This window comes from Saccostrea cucullata, unplaced genomic scaffold (genome assembly GCF_032062105.1).
Source record: "Saccostrea cucullata isolate Sc308-1 unplaced genomic scaffold, CSIRO_AGI_Scuc_v1 ctg575, whole genome shotgun sequence".
Classification (NCBI taxonomy): domain Eukaryota; kingdom Metazoa; phylum Mollusca; class Bivalvia; order Ostreida; family Ostreidae; genus Saccostrea; species Saccostrea cuccullata.
The window spans coordinates 267,983-285,914 of NW_026932050.1; the positions used below are offsets into that span (position 1 = coordinate 267,983).

Consider the following 17,932-nt stretch of genomic DNA (forward strand, 5'->3'; position numbering starts at 1 on the left):
GGGTTGGACTTCCAAATCACTTCAACATATTATCCATGTTGTTCCAGGTTTCATTGTTTGAGATACCAAAGTTCAACTGTACTTGTATTATCTAGAATTGATATAGGTACATGTATTTATTAAAATGCACTAAAAATTAAAGGTTTAGATGAAAAGAAAATGCTTTAACTTATAAGGTAATTTATTATTTTTTCTTGTTGACAGTACCTGATGAGTTACATCAAACAGAGCTGTAGTGACAGTATCGTGGGGAAGTACGCTCTACAGTGTCACAAACACATGACCAAGACCCGGGCCACCTCACGCAAAAACCCTCCCTCCATGTCCGAAATCATGGTGTGTTTATAAACATTCACGTACAAATTAATTAAAGTTTGCTCAGATAATGGCTTCACAAGTACTTTCATGTCATTTAAGATCTACCTGGGGTAAACAAATTTTCGTCTTTAAAAATCATTGTTAAATGATCACAGAGTAAATTTAGCTGTCGAAATAAAATGCTGTTTCTTTTCCCAGAGTATGCGACACCTGAGTCCGATGGTGTGTAAGATTTCGTTTATGGACAATAAGACGAAGGCCGTGGGGGTGATGCCATGCGATACATCAGAGGACGTACTAGAGAGTGTCCGTAAGAAGATCGGACTCCAGTCTGTGGAGGGATGGGCGCTGTATGAGGTGGGAAATTAGGCTTTGAAATGACCTACCAAGTGTAATGGCTTTTTTTATGTTGACTGCTCAAAAAAAAACTTTGCAATACTTTTGAAAAACAACTAATTACCATAGATTCCTTATTTTTCGAAAATACTTATTATCGTGAAAGGCCTCTTCAATGTCAAATCGTGAGAATAATAATTCGCAAATGGACGACTTATCAAGAGATTTTACATTATTTTTAGCACCATAAAAACAAAAGCGAGTGATTTTATTTAGCGAGTGGTGCTTCTCATGAAATTACACATTGATTAATTTCACGCATATATTGAGGAATTTTCAGTATTCCTTTTGTGTTTTAGGTGTCCACAGACCTGGATCGTTACATCAGAACGTATGAATTCGTGGCTGACATTCTTTCTGCCTGGGAAATGTAAGTTTGAATACTTTTATCAATTGAAACTTTGAAATCCAGTGTTGCAGAAAAATGCAGACAAATAATTATACTTTGCTGGTGGCTTGTTAAAAACCTCATTGAAACATTACTTATCTGTTTGTCATTGAAACATTACTTATCTGTTTGTCATTGAAACATTACTTATCTGTTTGCAGGAGTGATAAGCTGGCAGCCCAGCCGAGTAAGTATGAGACAATTTCTAAGAAGGGACCTAAAATGGCACTGGGTGGTACTGATGCTGTTATCATGCTGAGGAAGAGAGTGTTCAAACATATAACGGAGATCCCTAACGACCCTGTGGAGTACAGACTTCTGTACGCCGAGGCCGTACAACAGGTTATATCGGTGAGTGATAAATTACAATATTGACTTACCAGTATGCTGTCTCATAACCTGATAGAACCCTTATAAGTAAGGTCATTATATTTTCAGTAAGAGTCAGTAATAATAGCTAATTAATATCAGATAGTCTTGACAAGCATTATTAAATATACAGTAAAACTTGATTAGTACGAACACGGATATTGCGAATTCACGGATATAATGAAGTCAACTTGGATCCCCAGCTATATTTTAATGAATTTCTTATACATGTATGTTTATATAGCGGAAAAATTATTACTTCGTTATATATATGTGTTGAAAATATTATTTCAATTCATTGCATCTGGTTTTGATTTTATGCATATATTCACTAAGTACCAGTGCTTAGAACATATGAGAAGTGTACAAGTCCCTTATTTTGAATTCTCTGCCAGGACAAGTTCCCTGTGTCAGACAAGGTGGCTCTACAGTTAGCGGGACTCCAGGCTCAGGTGGTGTGTGGGAATTACGAGGAGGGGAAGGATAACAGGTGAGGACACGTGTAAAACACGGGTAAAACACAGGTAGTACAATAAGGCTCAGGTAGTGTGTGTGGAGTACGAGGAGGGGAAGGATAACAGGTGAGGACAGGTGTAAAACCCAGTTGTAGAAACACAGGTAGTACAATAAGGCTCAGGTGGTGTGTGGGGAGTATGAGGAGGGGAAGGATAACAGGTGAGGACAGGTGTAAAACACAGGTAGTACAATAAGGCTCAGGTGGTGTGTGGGGAGTATGAGGAGGAGAAGGATAACAGTGAGGACAGGTGTAAAACCCAGTTGTAGAAACACAGGTAGTACAATAAGGCTCAGGTGGTGTGTGTGTACGAGGAGGGGAAGGATAACAGGTGAGGACAGGTGTAAAACACAGGTAAAACACAGGTAGTACAATAAGGCTCAGGTGTGTGGGGAGTATGAGGAGGGGAAGGATAACAGGTGAGGACAGGTGTAAAACACAGTTGTAAAAACACAGGTAGTACAATAAGGCTCAGGTGGTGTGTGGGGAGTAAGAGGAGGGGAAGGATAACAGTGAGGACAGGTGTAAAACACAGGTAAAACACAGGTAGTACAATAAGGCTCAGGTGGTGTGTGGGAATTATGAGGAGGGGAAGGATAACAGGTGAGGACACGTGTAAAACACGGGTAAAACACAGGTAGTACAATAAGGCTCAGGTAGTGTGTGTGGAGTACGAGGAGGGGAAGGATAACAGGTGAGGACAGGTGTAAAACCCAGTTGTAGAAACACAGATAGTACAATAAGGCTCAGGTGGTGTGTGGGGAGTATGAGGAGGGGAAGGATAACAGGTGAGGACAGGTGTAAAACACAGGTAGTACAATAAGGCTTAGGTGGTGTGTGGGGAGTATGAGGAGGAGAAGGATAACAGTGAGGACAGGTGTAAAACCCAGTTGTAGAAACACAGGTAGTACAATAAGGCTCAGGTGGTGTGTGTGGAGTACGAGGAGGGGAAGGATAACAGGTGAGGACACGTGTAAAACACAGGTAAAACACAGGTAGTACAATAAGGCTCAGGTGGTGTGTGGGGAGTATGAGGAGGGGAAGGATAACAGGTGAGGACAGGTGTAAAACACAGTTGTAAAAACACAGGTAGTACAATAAGGCTCAGGTGGTGTGTGGGGAGTAAGAGGAGGGGAAGGATAACAGTGAGGACAGGTGTAAAACACAGGTAAAACACAGGTAGTACAATAAGGCTCAGGTGGTGTGTGGGAATTACGAGGAGGGGAAGGATAACAGGTGAGGACACTTGTAAAACACGGGTAAAACACAGGTAGTACAATAAGGCTCAGGTAGTGTGTGTGGAGTACGAGGAGGGGAAGGATAACAGGTGAGGACAGGTGTAAAACACAGGTAGTACAATAAGGCTCAGGTGGTGTGTGGAGTACGAGGAGGAGAAGGATAACAGTGAGGACAGGTGTAAAACACAGGTAAAACACAGGTAATACAATAAGGCTCAGGTTGTGTGTGTGGAGTATGAGGAGGGGAAGGATAACAGGTGAGGACAGGTGTAAACACACAGGTAGTACAATAAGGCTCAGGTGGTGTGTGGGGAGTATGAGGAGGGGAAGGATAACAGGTGAGGACAGGTGTAAAACACAGGTAGTACAATAAGGCTCAGGTGGTGTGTGGGGAGTATGAGGAGGGGAAGGATAACAGGTGAGGACAGGTGTAAAACACAGGTAGTACAATAAGGCTTAGGTGGTGTGTGGGGAGTATGAGGAGGGGAAGGATAACAGGTGAGGACAGGTGTAAAACACAGGTAAAACACAGGTAGTACAATAAGGCTCAGGTAGTGTGTGTGGAGTACGAGGAGGGGAAGGATAACAGGTGAGGACAGGTGTAAAACACAGGTAGTACAATAAGGCTCAGGTGGTGTGTGGGGAGTATAGGGGAAGGATAGGTGAGGACAGGTGTAAAACACAGGTAAAACACAGGTAGTACAATAAGGCTCAGGTAGTGTGTGTGGAGTATGAGGAGGGGAAGGATAACAGTGAGGACAGGTGTAAAACACATGTAAAACACAGGTAGTACAATAAGGCTCAGGTGGTGTGTGGGGAGTATGAGGAGGGGAAGGATAACAGGTGAGGACTATAAACACAGGTAAATCACAGTGTATCAATAAGGCTCAGGTGGTGTGTATGAGGAGGGGAAGGATAACAGGTGAGGACAGGTGTAAAACACAGGTAGTACAATAAGGCTTAGGTGGTATGTGGGGAGTATGAGGAGGAGAAGGATAACAGTGAGGACAGGTGTAAAACCCAGTTGTAGAAACACATACAATAAGGCTCAGGTGGTGTGTGTGGAGTACGAGGAGGGGAAGGATAACAGGTGAGGACAGGTGTAAAACACAGGTAAAACACAGGTAGTACAATAAGGCTCAGGTGGTGTGTGGGGAGTATGAGGAGGGGAAGGATAACAGGTGAGGACAGGTGTAAAACACAGTTGTAAAAACACAGGTAGTACAATTAGGCTCAGGTGGTGTGTGGGAATTACGAGGAGGGGAAGGATAACAGGTGAGGACACGTGTAAAACACGGGTAAAACACAGGTAGTACAATAAGGCTCAGGTAGTGTGTGTGGAGTATGAGGAGGGGAAGGATAACAGGTGAGGACAGGTGTAAAACCCAGTTGTAGAAACACAGGTAGTACAATAAGGCTCAGGTGGTGTGTGGGGAGTATGAGGAGGGGAAGGATAACAGGTGAGGACAGGTGTAAAACACAGGTAGTACAATAAGGCTTAGGTGGTGTGTGGGGAGTATGAGGAGGAGAAGGATAACAGTGAGGACAGGTGTAAAACCCAGTTGTAGAAACACAGGTAGTACAATAAGGCTCAGGTGGTGTGTGTGGAGTACGAGGAGGGGAAGGATAACAGGTGAGGACAGGTGTAAAACACAGGTAAAACACAGGTAGTACAATAAGGCTCAGGTGGTGTGTGGGGAGTATGAGGAGGGGAAGGATAACAGGTGAGGACAGGTGTAAAACACAGTTGTAAAAACACAGGTAGTACAATAAGGCTCAGGTGGTGTGTGGGGAGTAAGAGGAGGGGAAGGATAACAGTGAGGACAGGTGTAAAACACAGGTAAAACACAGGTAGTACAATAAGGCTCAGGTGGTGTGTGGGGAGTACGAGGAGGGGAAGGATAACAGGTGAGGACACGTGTAAAACACGGGTAAAACACAGGTAGTACAATAAGGCTTAGGTGGTGTGTGGGGAGTATGAGGAGGAGAAGGATAACAGGTGAGGACAGGTGTAAAACACAGGTAGTACAATAAGGCTCAGGTGGTGTGTGGGGAGTATGAGGAGGGGAAGGATAACAGGTGAGGACAGGTGTAAAACACAGGTAGTACAATAAGGCTTAGGTGGTGTGTGGGGAGTATGAGAAGGGGAAGGATAACAGGTGAGGACAGGTGTAAAACACAGGTAAAACACAGGTAGTACAATAAGGCTCAGGTAGTGTGTGTGGAGTACGAGGAGGGGAAGGATAACAGGTGAGGACAGGTGTAAAACACAGGTAGTACAATAAGGCTCAGGTGGTGTGTGGGGAGTATGAGGAGGGGAAGGATAACAGGTGAGGACAGGTGTAAAACACAGGTAAAACACAGGTAGTACAATAAGGCTCAGGTAGTGTGTGTGGAGTATGAGGAGGGGAAGGATAACAGTGAGGACAGGTGTAAAACACAGGTAAAACACAGGTAGTACAATAAGGCTCAGGTGGTGTGTGGGGAGTATGAGGAGGGGAAGGATAACAGGTGAGGACACGTGTAAAACACAGGTAAATCACAGGTAGTACAATAAGGCTCAGGTGGTGTGTGGGGAGTATGAGGAGGGGAAGGATAACAGTGAGGACAGGTGTAAAACACAGGTAGTACAATAAGGCTCAGGTGGTGTGTGGGGAGTATGAGGAGGGGAAGGATAACAGGTGAGGACAGGTGTAAAACACAGGTAAAACACAGGTAGTACAATAAGGCTCAGGTGGTGTGTGGGAATTACGAGGAGGGGAAGGATAACAGGTGAGGACAGGTGTAAACACACAGGTAAAACACAGGTAGCTCATAAAGTATCCAGACAAGACAGTAATTTTAATTTGCTTTCATAGAACACCATGACTGTTATAGAGAATTTTACAGATGACGATAAATATGAGAGCATTTTGATAATGTTGACTTGTTTTGACTTTGTTGTTTTGATGATTGACAGGTATTCTGAAGCAGAGCAGTTCCTCTGTAAGAGAATTATAAACCAACCAGGAAGGGACTGGAATGAGGAAATAGCATCAGCTCATAGGGTATGTATCAAAATCTATCTATTCAGCTCATACGGTACGCATCAGAACCCTCTATAGCATTAGCTCATAGGGTACGTATCAAACCCTTAGTATAGCATCAGCTCATAGGGTACGTATCAGAACCCTCTATAGCATTAGCTCATAGGGTACATATCAAACCGTTAGTATAGCATCAGCTCATAGGGTATGTATCAAAACCTTCTATAGCATCAGCTCATAGGGTAGGTATCAAAACCTTCTATAGCATCAGCTCATAGGGTATGTATCAAAACCTATAAATTAAGCTAATAGGGTACCTCTGCTCATACCGGTAGCTTAGTTTGTGTATCAAAACCTTCAACAGCTTATAGAATATAAATTAAAACCTTCATCTGCTCATAGGGTACATACACATTTCAAAAACTTCTATAAGATTTGGTCATCGAGTATTTGCATCTTACAACTTCTACTTTAATTGTAAGAGCATGAGTCAGGATAACAAAGGAAAGCCCTTAACAATTTGTAGAAAACATCTAAAAATTTCTATGAAATATGACCAAGCTGTTTATGTTTTGTAGCATTATGGTAAGGATAAGTCTGAGCTGGAGGCGATGGTGTGGTACCTGACGTGTGTGAAGCAGTTCCCTCTGTATGGCTGTACGCTATTCCATATCCTCAACAAAGGAATGTGGCACCACATGGGGGACGTGTACCTCGCCATCAACATGGACGGCCTCAAGTTCGTACGCGGCAAGGACAAGAATGTCATGCATGGATTTATGTACTCTGAGATCGAGTCCATCACCATGGATCCTAACGATAACTACATGACTGTGGAGCTGAAGAATGAGGTCATCTGTCAACAGAGATGTTTCATGTTTGAGACCAATCAGAAGGAAGATATTGGTCACCTGATTGCAAGCTATTCCCCAGGCCATGCCTCCTGGCTCAAACCAGAATATGAGAGTCTTAAGAAAAAGGTCAGATAATTATGTTAAAAGTTCTTAACTGAAACAGGGTGTAAGAGCTAGAAGTATACATGTGTTTGTAGTTAAGAAATTATATCTTTTTAAATGAATTTTATTTTTAAAGATTTTCTTGCTTTTGTACAAGTTTAGCATGTGCTTCTTTAGTTTATGAATTCTTGCATTATGAGGGTATTGCTTATTTATTTAAAAAAAATTCATCATGATGGAGAAAGATTGACCCTTTTTAGTGAGACATTTATTTCGTTAATTTCCAGAATAAGATGACAGATGATGAGAAGTTAAAGCTGTATGAGGAGTTGGTTCGTTGTCGTCGAGCGTTATCTGACAGTCGACTCTTACGTCCAGCCCAGGCTCACCACCATGCCAACTTCCTCAAGCAGTCAATCAGGAGGTAGGCAAAGCCAGGGGGCTGGTGTTAAACTCACAGAAAATACCCCCAAAGGCATTAAAATTTCAAAAGCTTCAAGTATAACAAGAGAGTTTTATTCCTTTGGAGGAAATACCAGTACTCCCCAAAGCATTAACATGTCAAAGGCTTCATTGTATATCTCAGTGCATAGTCTTGCTTTCGTTGACAGCATGCTATATATGCACCACTGTCTTTCAATACTTTCAGTACTTTGATTTTTTTAATTGAGTATAGGCTGACCAAGTCTAAGATGGAGAGACTGCGGAGTTCCACGATGGCCATCGGCCAGTTTGACGTCAGTTACTGGTCATTCAGTAAGTCGTGTATCAAACAGGCCCTCACGATCCTGGACCCTCAGATGGAGGAGCAGGCCATCAAAATGTTCTCCTCAATCCTCATTTACTCAGGACTCGAGGAGCCAGGTGAGACATCAATTCCTTCATTAAAAAAACTTCAAATGCACACAATTAATATGGAAAAAAAATTTAAGACTTGTTGTTTACCATATGTACCTTATTTATGAGAGTAGCATGCTCCAATGTAATATTTTAGTTCTTTTACGCAATTATGTGAATGATGAATGTTTAATGTATTCTGATCTTTTTTTCTTAAAAATCTGTTGAAATTCTTTCTTTTAAACTCACTTGTCTTTTAAAGAAAAGGTAAGTAATTAAAATGCAATGTTTTTTTTTATGGTCTTATAAGGAGCATATTTTTTATTTATTGAATATATTGCAGCAAGACACTTTCATATTGGTAGCATATTTGACTCAGGTAATCAGGTTGTTGTTTTGTTACCATAGCAACTGGTTAACGGTACACATACTAACCCTGCCGTTGTCAAGGTGATGGGTTCCCTGCCATCAACAGAAATTAGAGTCTAATCACAAATAGCTTTGCTATATTGATAGCGCTAGATAATTAACTGTAATTAGCCATTAATCAGAATTACACTGAATTTTAGTGGAGGTCATTCAACGAATCTTGTGTGGTAAGTAGAGGTGGGGTCATGACCTTACCAAGGGGAGATAATCCACTTCTGGGTTCAGTTTGCTTCTTTGTATACTTTCTTTTTCTGATGCTGAAAAAAATTAACGAAATCATCGAATGTGATTAAGCCTAAACATAATTAAAATTTTCAGCATGATACTCAAACCATCATGAATTTTTTTTAAAAAATCTTTAATCCATACTAGTTTGAATAATGTAATTCATATGATTGACATTTTACATAAATTAAAACTAACATCCATAGAAATATTTTGTGAGGAAAATGATCATCTTGAATGGTTTGAAATCATGATAAATTAACAGTTGGGGATTGGAGATATGTATTGGTTTTAGGTGGCTTTTTTTTTCTTACTCTACATGTAATAGTAAAACTATAGTAGATTAGGCTTACTTTGTATCATGTTTAAATATTATATCCTGTAATTCATATAATGGTACAATAATTAATTAATTATAGAGAAGGCTGCAAGATTATATATGTATTTATTGAATTATTTATCAAATGATAATGTAAGACCATAGTATACTAAATTGGAAATACGTAGCAAGAGGTGGTTTGAATTATTAAAGTATAGCACTTCAGTAAAAAATGTTTGATTGTATTTAAGAATTGTCATTTTTAACAAATGTTTACAACTTTTCATTAGTTGATGTGGGTTTTTTTTTTTAAATGAATTCACTGACTCACAGTTTGTTTTACAATTTGTTTACAATTCATTTCAAAGCTTTCTATTCACTATTAACAAAGTTTGGGTTGTGAAAAAGTAATACACATGTACCTTATTCAAATTTCATTTTCTCATAATTTGTATCTCTTGTATGTCATATTTTTTTTATTTCATTCATTTCTCTTTGATTTACAATCTGAAGTATTTAAAAAGCAGTTTTGCCTGATAGTTATGTACGATAACTATTGCCTGTTTCAGGTAAAGATGAGAAGCCAGATATGACCTCACTCATCCAGAACGCAATCCACAAATGTATGGACAGTGATCAGCTGTGTAACGAGTTTTATCTCCAACTCATCAAACAGACCACAGATCACCCAGGTAACGAGTTCTATCACACACTTATTAAACAGACCACAGATCACCCAGGTAACGAGTTCTATCTCACACTCATCAAACAGACCACAGATCACCCAGGTAATGAGTTCTATCTCACACTCATCAAACAGACCACAGATCACCCAGGTAACGAGTTCTATCTCACACTCATCAAACAGACCACAGATCACCCAGGTAACAAGTTCTATCTCACACTCATTAAACAGACCACAGATCACCCATGTAACGAGTTCTATCTCAAACTCACAGATCACCCAGGTTACAAGTTCTATCTCACACTCATCAAACAGACCACAGATCACCCAGGTAACGAGTTCTATCTCACACTCAGTAAACAGACCACAGATCACCCAGGTAACGAGTTCTGTCTCAAACTCACAGATCACCCAGGTAACAAGTTCTATCTCACACTCATCAAACAGACCACAGATCACCCAGGTAAAGAGTTCTATCTCACACTCATTAAACAGACCACAGATCACCCAGGTAACAAGTTCTATCTAACACTCATCAAACAGACCACAGATCACCCAGGTAACAAATTCTATCTCACACTCATTAAACAGACCACAGATCACCCATGTAACGAGTTCTATCTCAAACTCACAGATCACCCAGGTAACAAGTTCTATCTCACACTCATCAAACAGACCACAGATCACCCAGGTAACGAGTTCTATCTCACACTCATTAAACAGACCACAGATCACCCAGGTAACGAGTTCTATCTCAAACTCACAGATCACCCAGGTAACAAGTTCTATCTCACACTCATCAAACAGACCACAGATCACCCAGGTAAAGAGTTCTATCTCACACTCATTAAACAGACCACAGATCACCCAGGTAACAAGTTCTATCTCACACTCATCAAACAGACCACAGATCACCCATGTAAAGAGTTCTATCTCACACTCATCAAATCAGGTAACAAGTTCTATCTCACACTCATCAAACAGACCACAGATCACCCAGGTAACGAGTTCTATCTCCAGCTCATTAAACAGACCACAGATCACCCAGATCTCACACTCATCAAACAGACCACAGATCACCCAGGTAACGAGTTCTATCTCACACTCATAAGACAGACCACACATCACCGAGGTAACGAGTTCTATCTCACACTCATCAAACAGACCACAGATCACCCAGTTCTATCTCACACTCATCAAACAGACCACAGATCACCAAGGTAACGAGTTCTATCTCAGACTCATCAAACAGACCACAGATCACCCAGGTAACGAGTTCTATCTCAAACTCAGTAAACAGACCACAGATAACCCAGGTAACGAGTTCTATCTCCAGCTCATTAAACAGACCACAGATCACCCAGGTAACGAGTTCTATCTCACACTCATCAAACAGACCACAGATCACCCAGGTAACGAGTTCTATCTCACACTCATCAAACATACCACAGATCACCCAGGTAACGAGTTCTATCTCACACTCATCAAACAGACCACAGATCACCCAGGTAATGAGTTCTATCTCACACTCATCAAACAGACCACAGATCACCCAGGTAACGAGTTCTATCTCACACTCATTAAACAGACCACAGATCACCCAGGTAACGAGTTCTATCTCACATTCATCAAACAGACCACAGATCACCCAGGTAACGAGTTCTATCTCCAGCTCATTAAACAGACCACAGATCACCCAGGTAAACAGATCACCCAGGTAACAAGTTCTATCTCACACTCATCAAACAGACCACAGATCACCCAGGTAAAGAGTTCTATCTCACACTCATCAAACAGACCACAGATCACCCAGGTAACGAGTTCTATCTCACACTCATCAAACAGACCACAGATCACCCAGGTAACAAGTTCTATCTCAAACTCATTAAACAGACCACAGATCACCCAGGTAACGAGTTCTATCTCACACTCATTAAACAGACCACACATCACCCAGGTAAAGAGTTCTATCTCACACTCATTAAACAGACCACAGATCACCCAGGTAACGAGTTCTATCTCACACTCATTAAACAGACCACAGATCACCCATGTAACGAGTTCTATCTCACACTCATTAAACAGACCACAGATCACCCAGATAAAGAGTTCTATCTCACACTCATCAAACAGACCACAGATCACCCAGGTAACGAGTTCTATCTCCAGCTCATTAAACAGACCACAGATCACCCAGGTAACGAGTTCTATCTCAAACTCACAGATCACCCAGGTAACAAGTTCTATCTCACACTCATCAAACAGACCACAGATCACCCAGGTAACGAGTTCTATCTCACACTCATCAAACAGACCACAGATCACCCAGGTAACGAGTTCCATCTCCAGCTCATTAAACAGACCACAGATCACCCAGGTAACAAGTTCTATCTCACACTCATCAAATCAGGTAACAAGTTCTATCTCAAACCACATATCACCTAGGTAACAAGTCTGATTTACCTTGGTAATGGGTCTACTCTTAATCAGTTAGGTATTCTCAATTGAAATTTAAAGAGAGAGAATATACCAGAGAAAATTTACCTGTATTTGACTTTAATTTGAGTGATTTGAATATTCCATTGGTTACAGACCCTAACAGCGTGGTGAACAAGAAGAACTGGCAGTTGATGGCGGTGGCCTGTAGCAGTCTGACCCCCACCCACAGTCGCCTCCAGAAGTACCTCCTCTGTCACCTCCGAAAGTGTTCCCTAGACTCCACCTCCGAGGAGGGGAAATTCGCCAGGTTCTGTCACAAGGCAAGTTTAAAAATAGAATATTCTCAAGTTTTCCAGGTTCTGTCACAAGGCAAGTCTATAAATAAAACATTCTCCAGTCACAAGGCAAGTCTATACATAGAAAATTCTTATTGGAAGGGATACTCTACATACTATTTTCACTGAAATTATTAAAAGAAATTCTTTTGCTTTTTCAGTGCTTTACCCGAACTGCTGAACAGAAGAGAAGGAAGTTTCCTCCATCACAGAAGGAGATTCAGTGCCTGACTGAGAGGTAGGGCACCAGTTTATTACGTAAAGCGGGTATTAGTCAAGATCATAGTGCCCCACCTTTTTTCTTAGTTTGATCTTCCTAAAACTGACTGCTCAATAAGTCACTAAATGTCAAATGGTGGATACAGAATTCATGTTTCTGTTATAATCAATTTTTAATAAAAACTTATTTGAATTTAAACATAAAATGTATTTTAGAAATAAACATTGAATTCCCTAAGAAGTAGAAAATATTGAGCATAATGAAAAGTGGTAAGGAAGGTTGCTTTATGTTTCATTTACAGGCGACCAATCTTTGAAAAGGTGTTTTTCTTAAATGGGGAGAACAGAAGTGTAGAGTTTGACTCGGCCTCCACCTGTGGAGAGGTGAGAACCCTTTCTCTTACTTATTCCTACATTTAATTACATGGTCCTTTTTTCCTTTTAACCAAACTTAACATTCTATTACATGTACTTACGAGGGGCGTTCAATAAATAATGTCATCGATGTTAAAAAAATAACTCAAGAAAATATTTTCATTTATTTTTTTTAATAGTTCCCTTCAAAATACTCTCCTTTAACAGATACACATAACTTTAGCCGTTTTATCCAAGCTTTGAATGCATTTATATACTGCTTTTTGGGTATGGTGTTCATGAACTGATGAATGGCAGAACCCAAGGCATTCCTTGAAGCATATCTTCTTCCTGACAAGTGCTTTTTCAATTTGGGGAAAAGGAAAAAGTCACAGGGAACCAAATCTGGTGAATAGGGGGGGTGGGGTAAAACATGAATCTTTTCTTTCTCTAAAAATGACGTCACAATCTTGGATTTATGTGCTGGGGCGTTGTCATGAAGGAGTCGAATGTTGCGGATTCCAGACTTTGGTCTCTTTCTTTCATAGTGTTTCTTAACTTTCTTTAGCACATTATTTTTATATACATGCCCGGTGATTGATCGTCCTTTTGGAATGGCAACCTGAACCACAGGACCTTCACTATTGAAGAAAATTGCGTACAATACTTTCTTAGTACTTAGACACCTCTTTGCGATAACAGGACGTTTTGCTTTTTTAGTCAACCACATCTTGTTATCAATTTTCCTCTGAGGTTCAAAATAATGTATCCATGTTTCATCACCTGTAACTATTTCAGAAAATCGTCGTGCATCACATTTTTTGTAGATTTTAAGTAATTTTTGAGACATTTCAACACGTAATCGTTTTTGCTTTTCTGTTAAAAGATGGGGTATCCATCGTGCACTAACCTTCCTGAGACCAAGATGTTTCTTTAAAATTGTGAAAACTGTCCCCGATGAAATACCTACTAAATTTGCTATCTCCTTAATGGTTAATCGAGCATCATTAGTGATGATTTTGTTTATTTTTGCAAGTATTGCATCGGTTGAAGCAGTTCGAGGTGGTCCAGGACGTTGCTTATCCTTAACGTCTGTTTGTCCGTGTTTGAATCTACTCACCCACCTGAAAACTTGTCTCAATGACATACACTTGTTACCATACACATCACATAATTCCTTGAAAATTTCTTTTGAGTCTTTACCAAGTCCGACACATGTTTTGATGTAGCCTCTAATTTCCTTATTGGAAGATGACTTCAGTCATATTTTCACAGGTCATGATTTCAAGAGAGTATGCGGTGATGAAACGTGGTCAGATAAACGGCCATAAATAGATTATAGACCAAATCATGCGTGGAAAAAAATCTAAAGATCAACTGAACCCTGAATTTTATGGAATCTGATTGATGACATTATTTATTGAACGCCCCTCGTAGATCAATATGTGATAGTACATTGTCTTATTTGTTTTCACAGCTGATCAAGACAGTGAAAGCCAAGATAGGAATGAGATCTGATGCGGAGTGTTTCTCTCTGTATGAGATAGGGCCATCAGGTATAACACCCAGAACTGTAAATGTTTCAAAGTAAATGTGATAGAAATTATTACAGGTGATAAATGTAATAGAACCATTACATATAAAGGAGGAAGTGTAACACTTTCTATTACATGACAAACTAAATTTCACATAACATATTATATGTAATGGAAAATGTAAATAAATTTATATGTTGCAGAGTGACTGTAAATTTAACAGTCCATCACATGTAATTGACAAATAAACATTACATCTTTTGTTTTATTTCTTGTGCTCTGTAATAGTACATGTATAAATGTTTTGGTAATTTAAAGCTTGTATGAAATGTTTTGTAACAGAGAGGCACATGGCACACGATGAGAGGCTGTCAGACATGCTCAGTAAATGGGAGAGGCTTGGGAGGGGATTCGGAAAGGAGCAGAAAATGTTATTTAAGGTAACACACCCTGACTGTATATGTCATAAAGTGTTTTTCTTTATGAAACTTAAAACTTTTATTTCACTCAAGGCCTCACATGAGGCATAAGAGTACAAACACAATATAAACATTTAAAACTAGTCAACAAAAATAGGTACAAACATGTATACAAGAGTTACAGGTATGGGAAGATAATACTGTATACTGGTTATTTTCGCCCCGTGTTATTTTCGCCCTTTTGCACTTGCGAACAATTTTGCACCGTTTTAAATTCGCCCAGTCATAGTTTTGTTTAAGAAATTATGCTGTGTAAACAAGAGTTACTGTAACAGATGTTGGAAGATAATACTGTATACAGTATTATAAATGTTATGGGTTTTGAACTTTTGGTGCCTGCTGACAGAGTTATCTTCCCTTTGTAGAAGCGCCTGTTCATTGACCCGTACATTAACCCCCTGGACCCAGTGGAGTGTGACCTGGTTTTCCATCAGTTGATGGGTGACCTGGCGGAGAGCAAGATTCCCATCACTCAACAAGAGGCGGTATGTTTGCTTCTTAGAGGTTAAAAATTCATTGTTCATCATAAACTCTCACATGATGAAGATTGTTTTTTTTTTCAACTTGAAGATATAATGTAATACTATAGAGGATATGAATGTATAGGTGTCTCTCTTTATTATTTTTTGAATTAGTGCTTTTGAAACTTTCTACCTTTACTGTAAAACATTGTTTCTATGTCATTCTAATGTTCTGAATAAAACATTTTTTAGGTGAAACTTTGTGCCTTGAAAATCCAGTCAGAAATGGACGACCTTCAGTCTCTTGATATCGACTACAGGTAAGACAAGATTGAACCTAATCAGTGCATATGTACTAAACGGTCCATGCTCTGTCAACTACTGTTACGGTACAGGTGGAAACTTTGGTGATGTGAAAACATTGACAAAATTGACAAATTTAAAAAAAAATTCAACTGACAACTTTAACAATCTTCCTAGGAATGATGTTAAATACTATATGGCTAGTAGAGTGCCAAAGTTTCCACTCACCATATTTATTAAATACTGGTTTTGTCAAACTTTCAGCCCCTCAGTATAAACAAGTTTTTATATCTAACAGCTGTGACCTAATGTTGTGAACTGTTTCAGCTCCTGTCTGAGGATTCTGCCGGCGTACATCAGAGACTCGGTGAGACTGGAGGACGTTGCGTGCGTTCACAACTCGGTGATGGAGCTGCTACCTAACCAGGCCATCTTAGCCTTTATAGAGATCCTCAAACAGTGGACTCTGTTCGGGGCCCAAGTCTTCAATGTCTCTGTAAGTTTTAAAATAAAATAATTCAATGTAGATTACTAGTTAGAATAATTTCCTTTTTAGAACAATATAATTAAGTAAAAGTAGATCCATTGATGTGTTCAATCACAACTAAAACATTTTTTAAGCAGGTAAAAGGATCTTTTTTTTAAATTCAGGCTGTTGGAAAGTGTTTGATGATGTAAAATTTCATAGCATGTATTTTATATCATATATGACTCTGAAATTTTGTAGGAACACAAGCATGGGTTGTCTTTAATAAACTGACTTGTTTTGAATTTCAGCAAAACTACACATCATCTCTTCCCAAGAATCTTCTCCTTGCCATTCATCAACAAGGGATTACCCTTATGGAAGTCAACACTTTTGTAAGTCTCAATGGAATATTTACAAACCTGTTTTGTTCCCTTGATGTAACACATTGAAAATTTTATGAAATAGTACAACTGAATCAATATCTTATTGATTATCATCTTATTCAAAATTTAATATTTTGTACATGTATATGCTGAAACAGAAATATGCTACATGAATTATTTCACTTTCATTTTATATTTCCTACTTTCACTTTATAAGTGTTACTTTCACTTTCTATTTATAGAGAACTCTTGCCTCCTACCAATATACTGAGGTGGTACACTCCAGTCCAGCCATCACCAGTATTATGATTGTTGTGGGTCATGTCGCCAAGGGAATTAAATACATGTTTACAACAAACCAGGTGAGGATAACAACATTTTACAATAAAGCTACTTGTACTAAGATTTATATGTGATCAGTTTAGTTTAAATCAAATGATGTTATGGTCTTGTATGTAAATTGGTGTACATACCTGTATATATATTTACTTGTTAATCTATGGATTGTTTTTGAATGTCTTAAACTTAGGTAATTGTTTTTTTCTCCTGCAGGCTTTTGAGATTGCCCACCTAATAAAAGACTACATCACAGAGCTACAGTCTCGATTCCTGATCCCTGCTCCTCAGAGCACTGATATAAACATGAATCGTGCCTCCGCGGTGTTCTTTGATGATCCTTCAAGTACGCTACAAACGCTAGTGTAGCATCCATAGAAAGAGACTAGATCCCAAAATCATGCTGTGTTCATTAAAATATTTCCAACAAATATTCTGACAAAGTCAGGAATGTGAGAGTGTATGTGTCTGAAATGGATTTTGTGTCGTAACTCAATGTTTTTAATATAACCAGACCGTGACGGTCTGCTTCCTGTGCAATCTAATCATGTGATATGTAGTGGGCGTGGCACTGTGCTAGCTGTATCAGACAATGTAGTGGGTGTGGCACTGTGCTGGCTGTATCAGACATTGTAGTGGGTGTGGCACTGTGCTAGCTGTATCAGACAATGTAGTGGACGTGGCACTATGCTAGCTGTGTCAGATGTTTGTTTGCTAGAACTGGTGATTTTTTAATTTGTTTAATTTCTTGTCATCTTTTGCATTTGTTTGAAATACTCTTGCTGCTTTATCTATGGTGTCCTTGCAGCAAATTTTTTTTTACATTTTGTATCAAAAAGAATCTCAGAGGAGCCATTATCACGTTAAAGCAAAACAGAGAAGTGTGAAGGAAGTCTTAGTTTGTCCGTGGCTCAGTAGA

General features: G+C 39.5%; 1 protein-coding gene across 5 annotated transcripts in view; it reads left to right on the forward strand.

Annotated features, from left to right (window-relative positions):
- Positions 1 to 17,634, forward strand: part of LOC134234351 (myosin-I heavy chain-like) — a 44,145-nt gene extending 26,511 nt beyond the window's left edge. For 2 of the 5 annotated variants that reach the window (XM_062716402.1, XM_062716403.1), the window contains exons 22-43: positions 205 to 336; positions 517 to 675; positions 1,014 to 1,084; positions 1,264 to 1,453; positions 1,867 to 1,961; positions 6,183 to 6,270; positions 6,828 to 7,229; positions 7,493 to 7,629; positions 7,882 to 8,069; positions 8,386 to 8,421; positions 9,585 to 9,707; positions 12,293 to 12,459; positions 12,636 to 12,712; positions 12,996 to 13,077; positions 14,525 to 14,603; positions 14,925 to 15,022; positions 15,427 to 15,546; positions 15,775 to 15,842; positions 16,153 to 16,321; positions 16,603 to 16,686; positions 16,920 to 17,039; positions 17,230 to 17,634. In XM_062716402.1, the coding sequence (XP_062572386.1) occupies positions 205 to 336; positions 517 to 675; positions 1,014 to 1,084; positions 1,264 to 1,453; positions 1,867 to 1,961; positions 6,183 to 6,270; positions 6,828 to 7,229; positions 7,493 to 7,629; positions 7,882 to 8,069; positions 8,386 to 8,421; positions 9,585 to 9,707; positions 12,293 to 12,459; positions 12,636 to 12,712; positions 12,996 to 13,077; positions 14,525 to 14,603; positions 14,925 to 15,022; positions 15,427 to 15,546; positions 15,775 to 15,842; positions 16,153 to 16,321; positions 16,603 to 16,686; positions 16,920 to 17,039; positions 17,230 to 17,382 (2,838 nt within the window). In that variant the 3' untranslated portion in view covers positions 17,383 to 17,634. Of the gene's footprint in view, positions 1 to 204; positions 337 to 516; positions 676 to 1,013; positions 1,085 to 1,263; positions 1,454 to 1,866; positions 1,962 to 6,182; positions 6,271 to 6,827; positions 7,230 to 7,492; positions 7,630 to 7,881; positions 8,070 to 8,385; positions 8,422 to 8,611; positions 8,639 to 9,584; positions 9,708 to 11,352; positions 11,401 to 12,292; positions 12,460 to 12,635; positions 12,713 to 12,995; positions 13,078 to 14,524; positions 14,604 to 14,924; positions 15,023 to 15,426; positions 15,547 to 15,774; positions 15,843 to 16,152; positions 16,322 to 16,602; positions 16,687 to 16,919; positions 17,040 to 17,229 lie in introns of all 5 variants that reach the window. The other 3 variants (XM_062716404.1, XM_062716406.1, XM_062716405.1) reach the window with 3 other exon arrangements.
- The last annotated feature ends 298 nt before the right edge of the window (positions 17,635 to 17,932 follow it).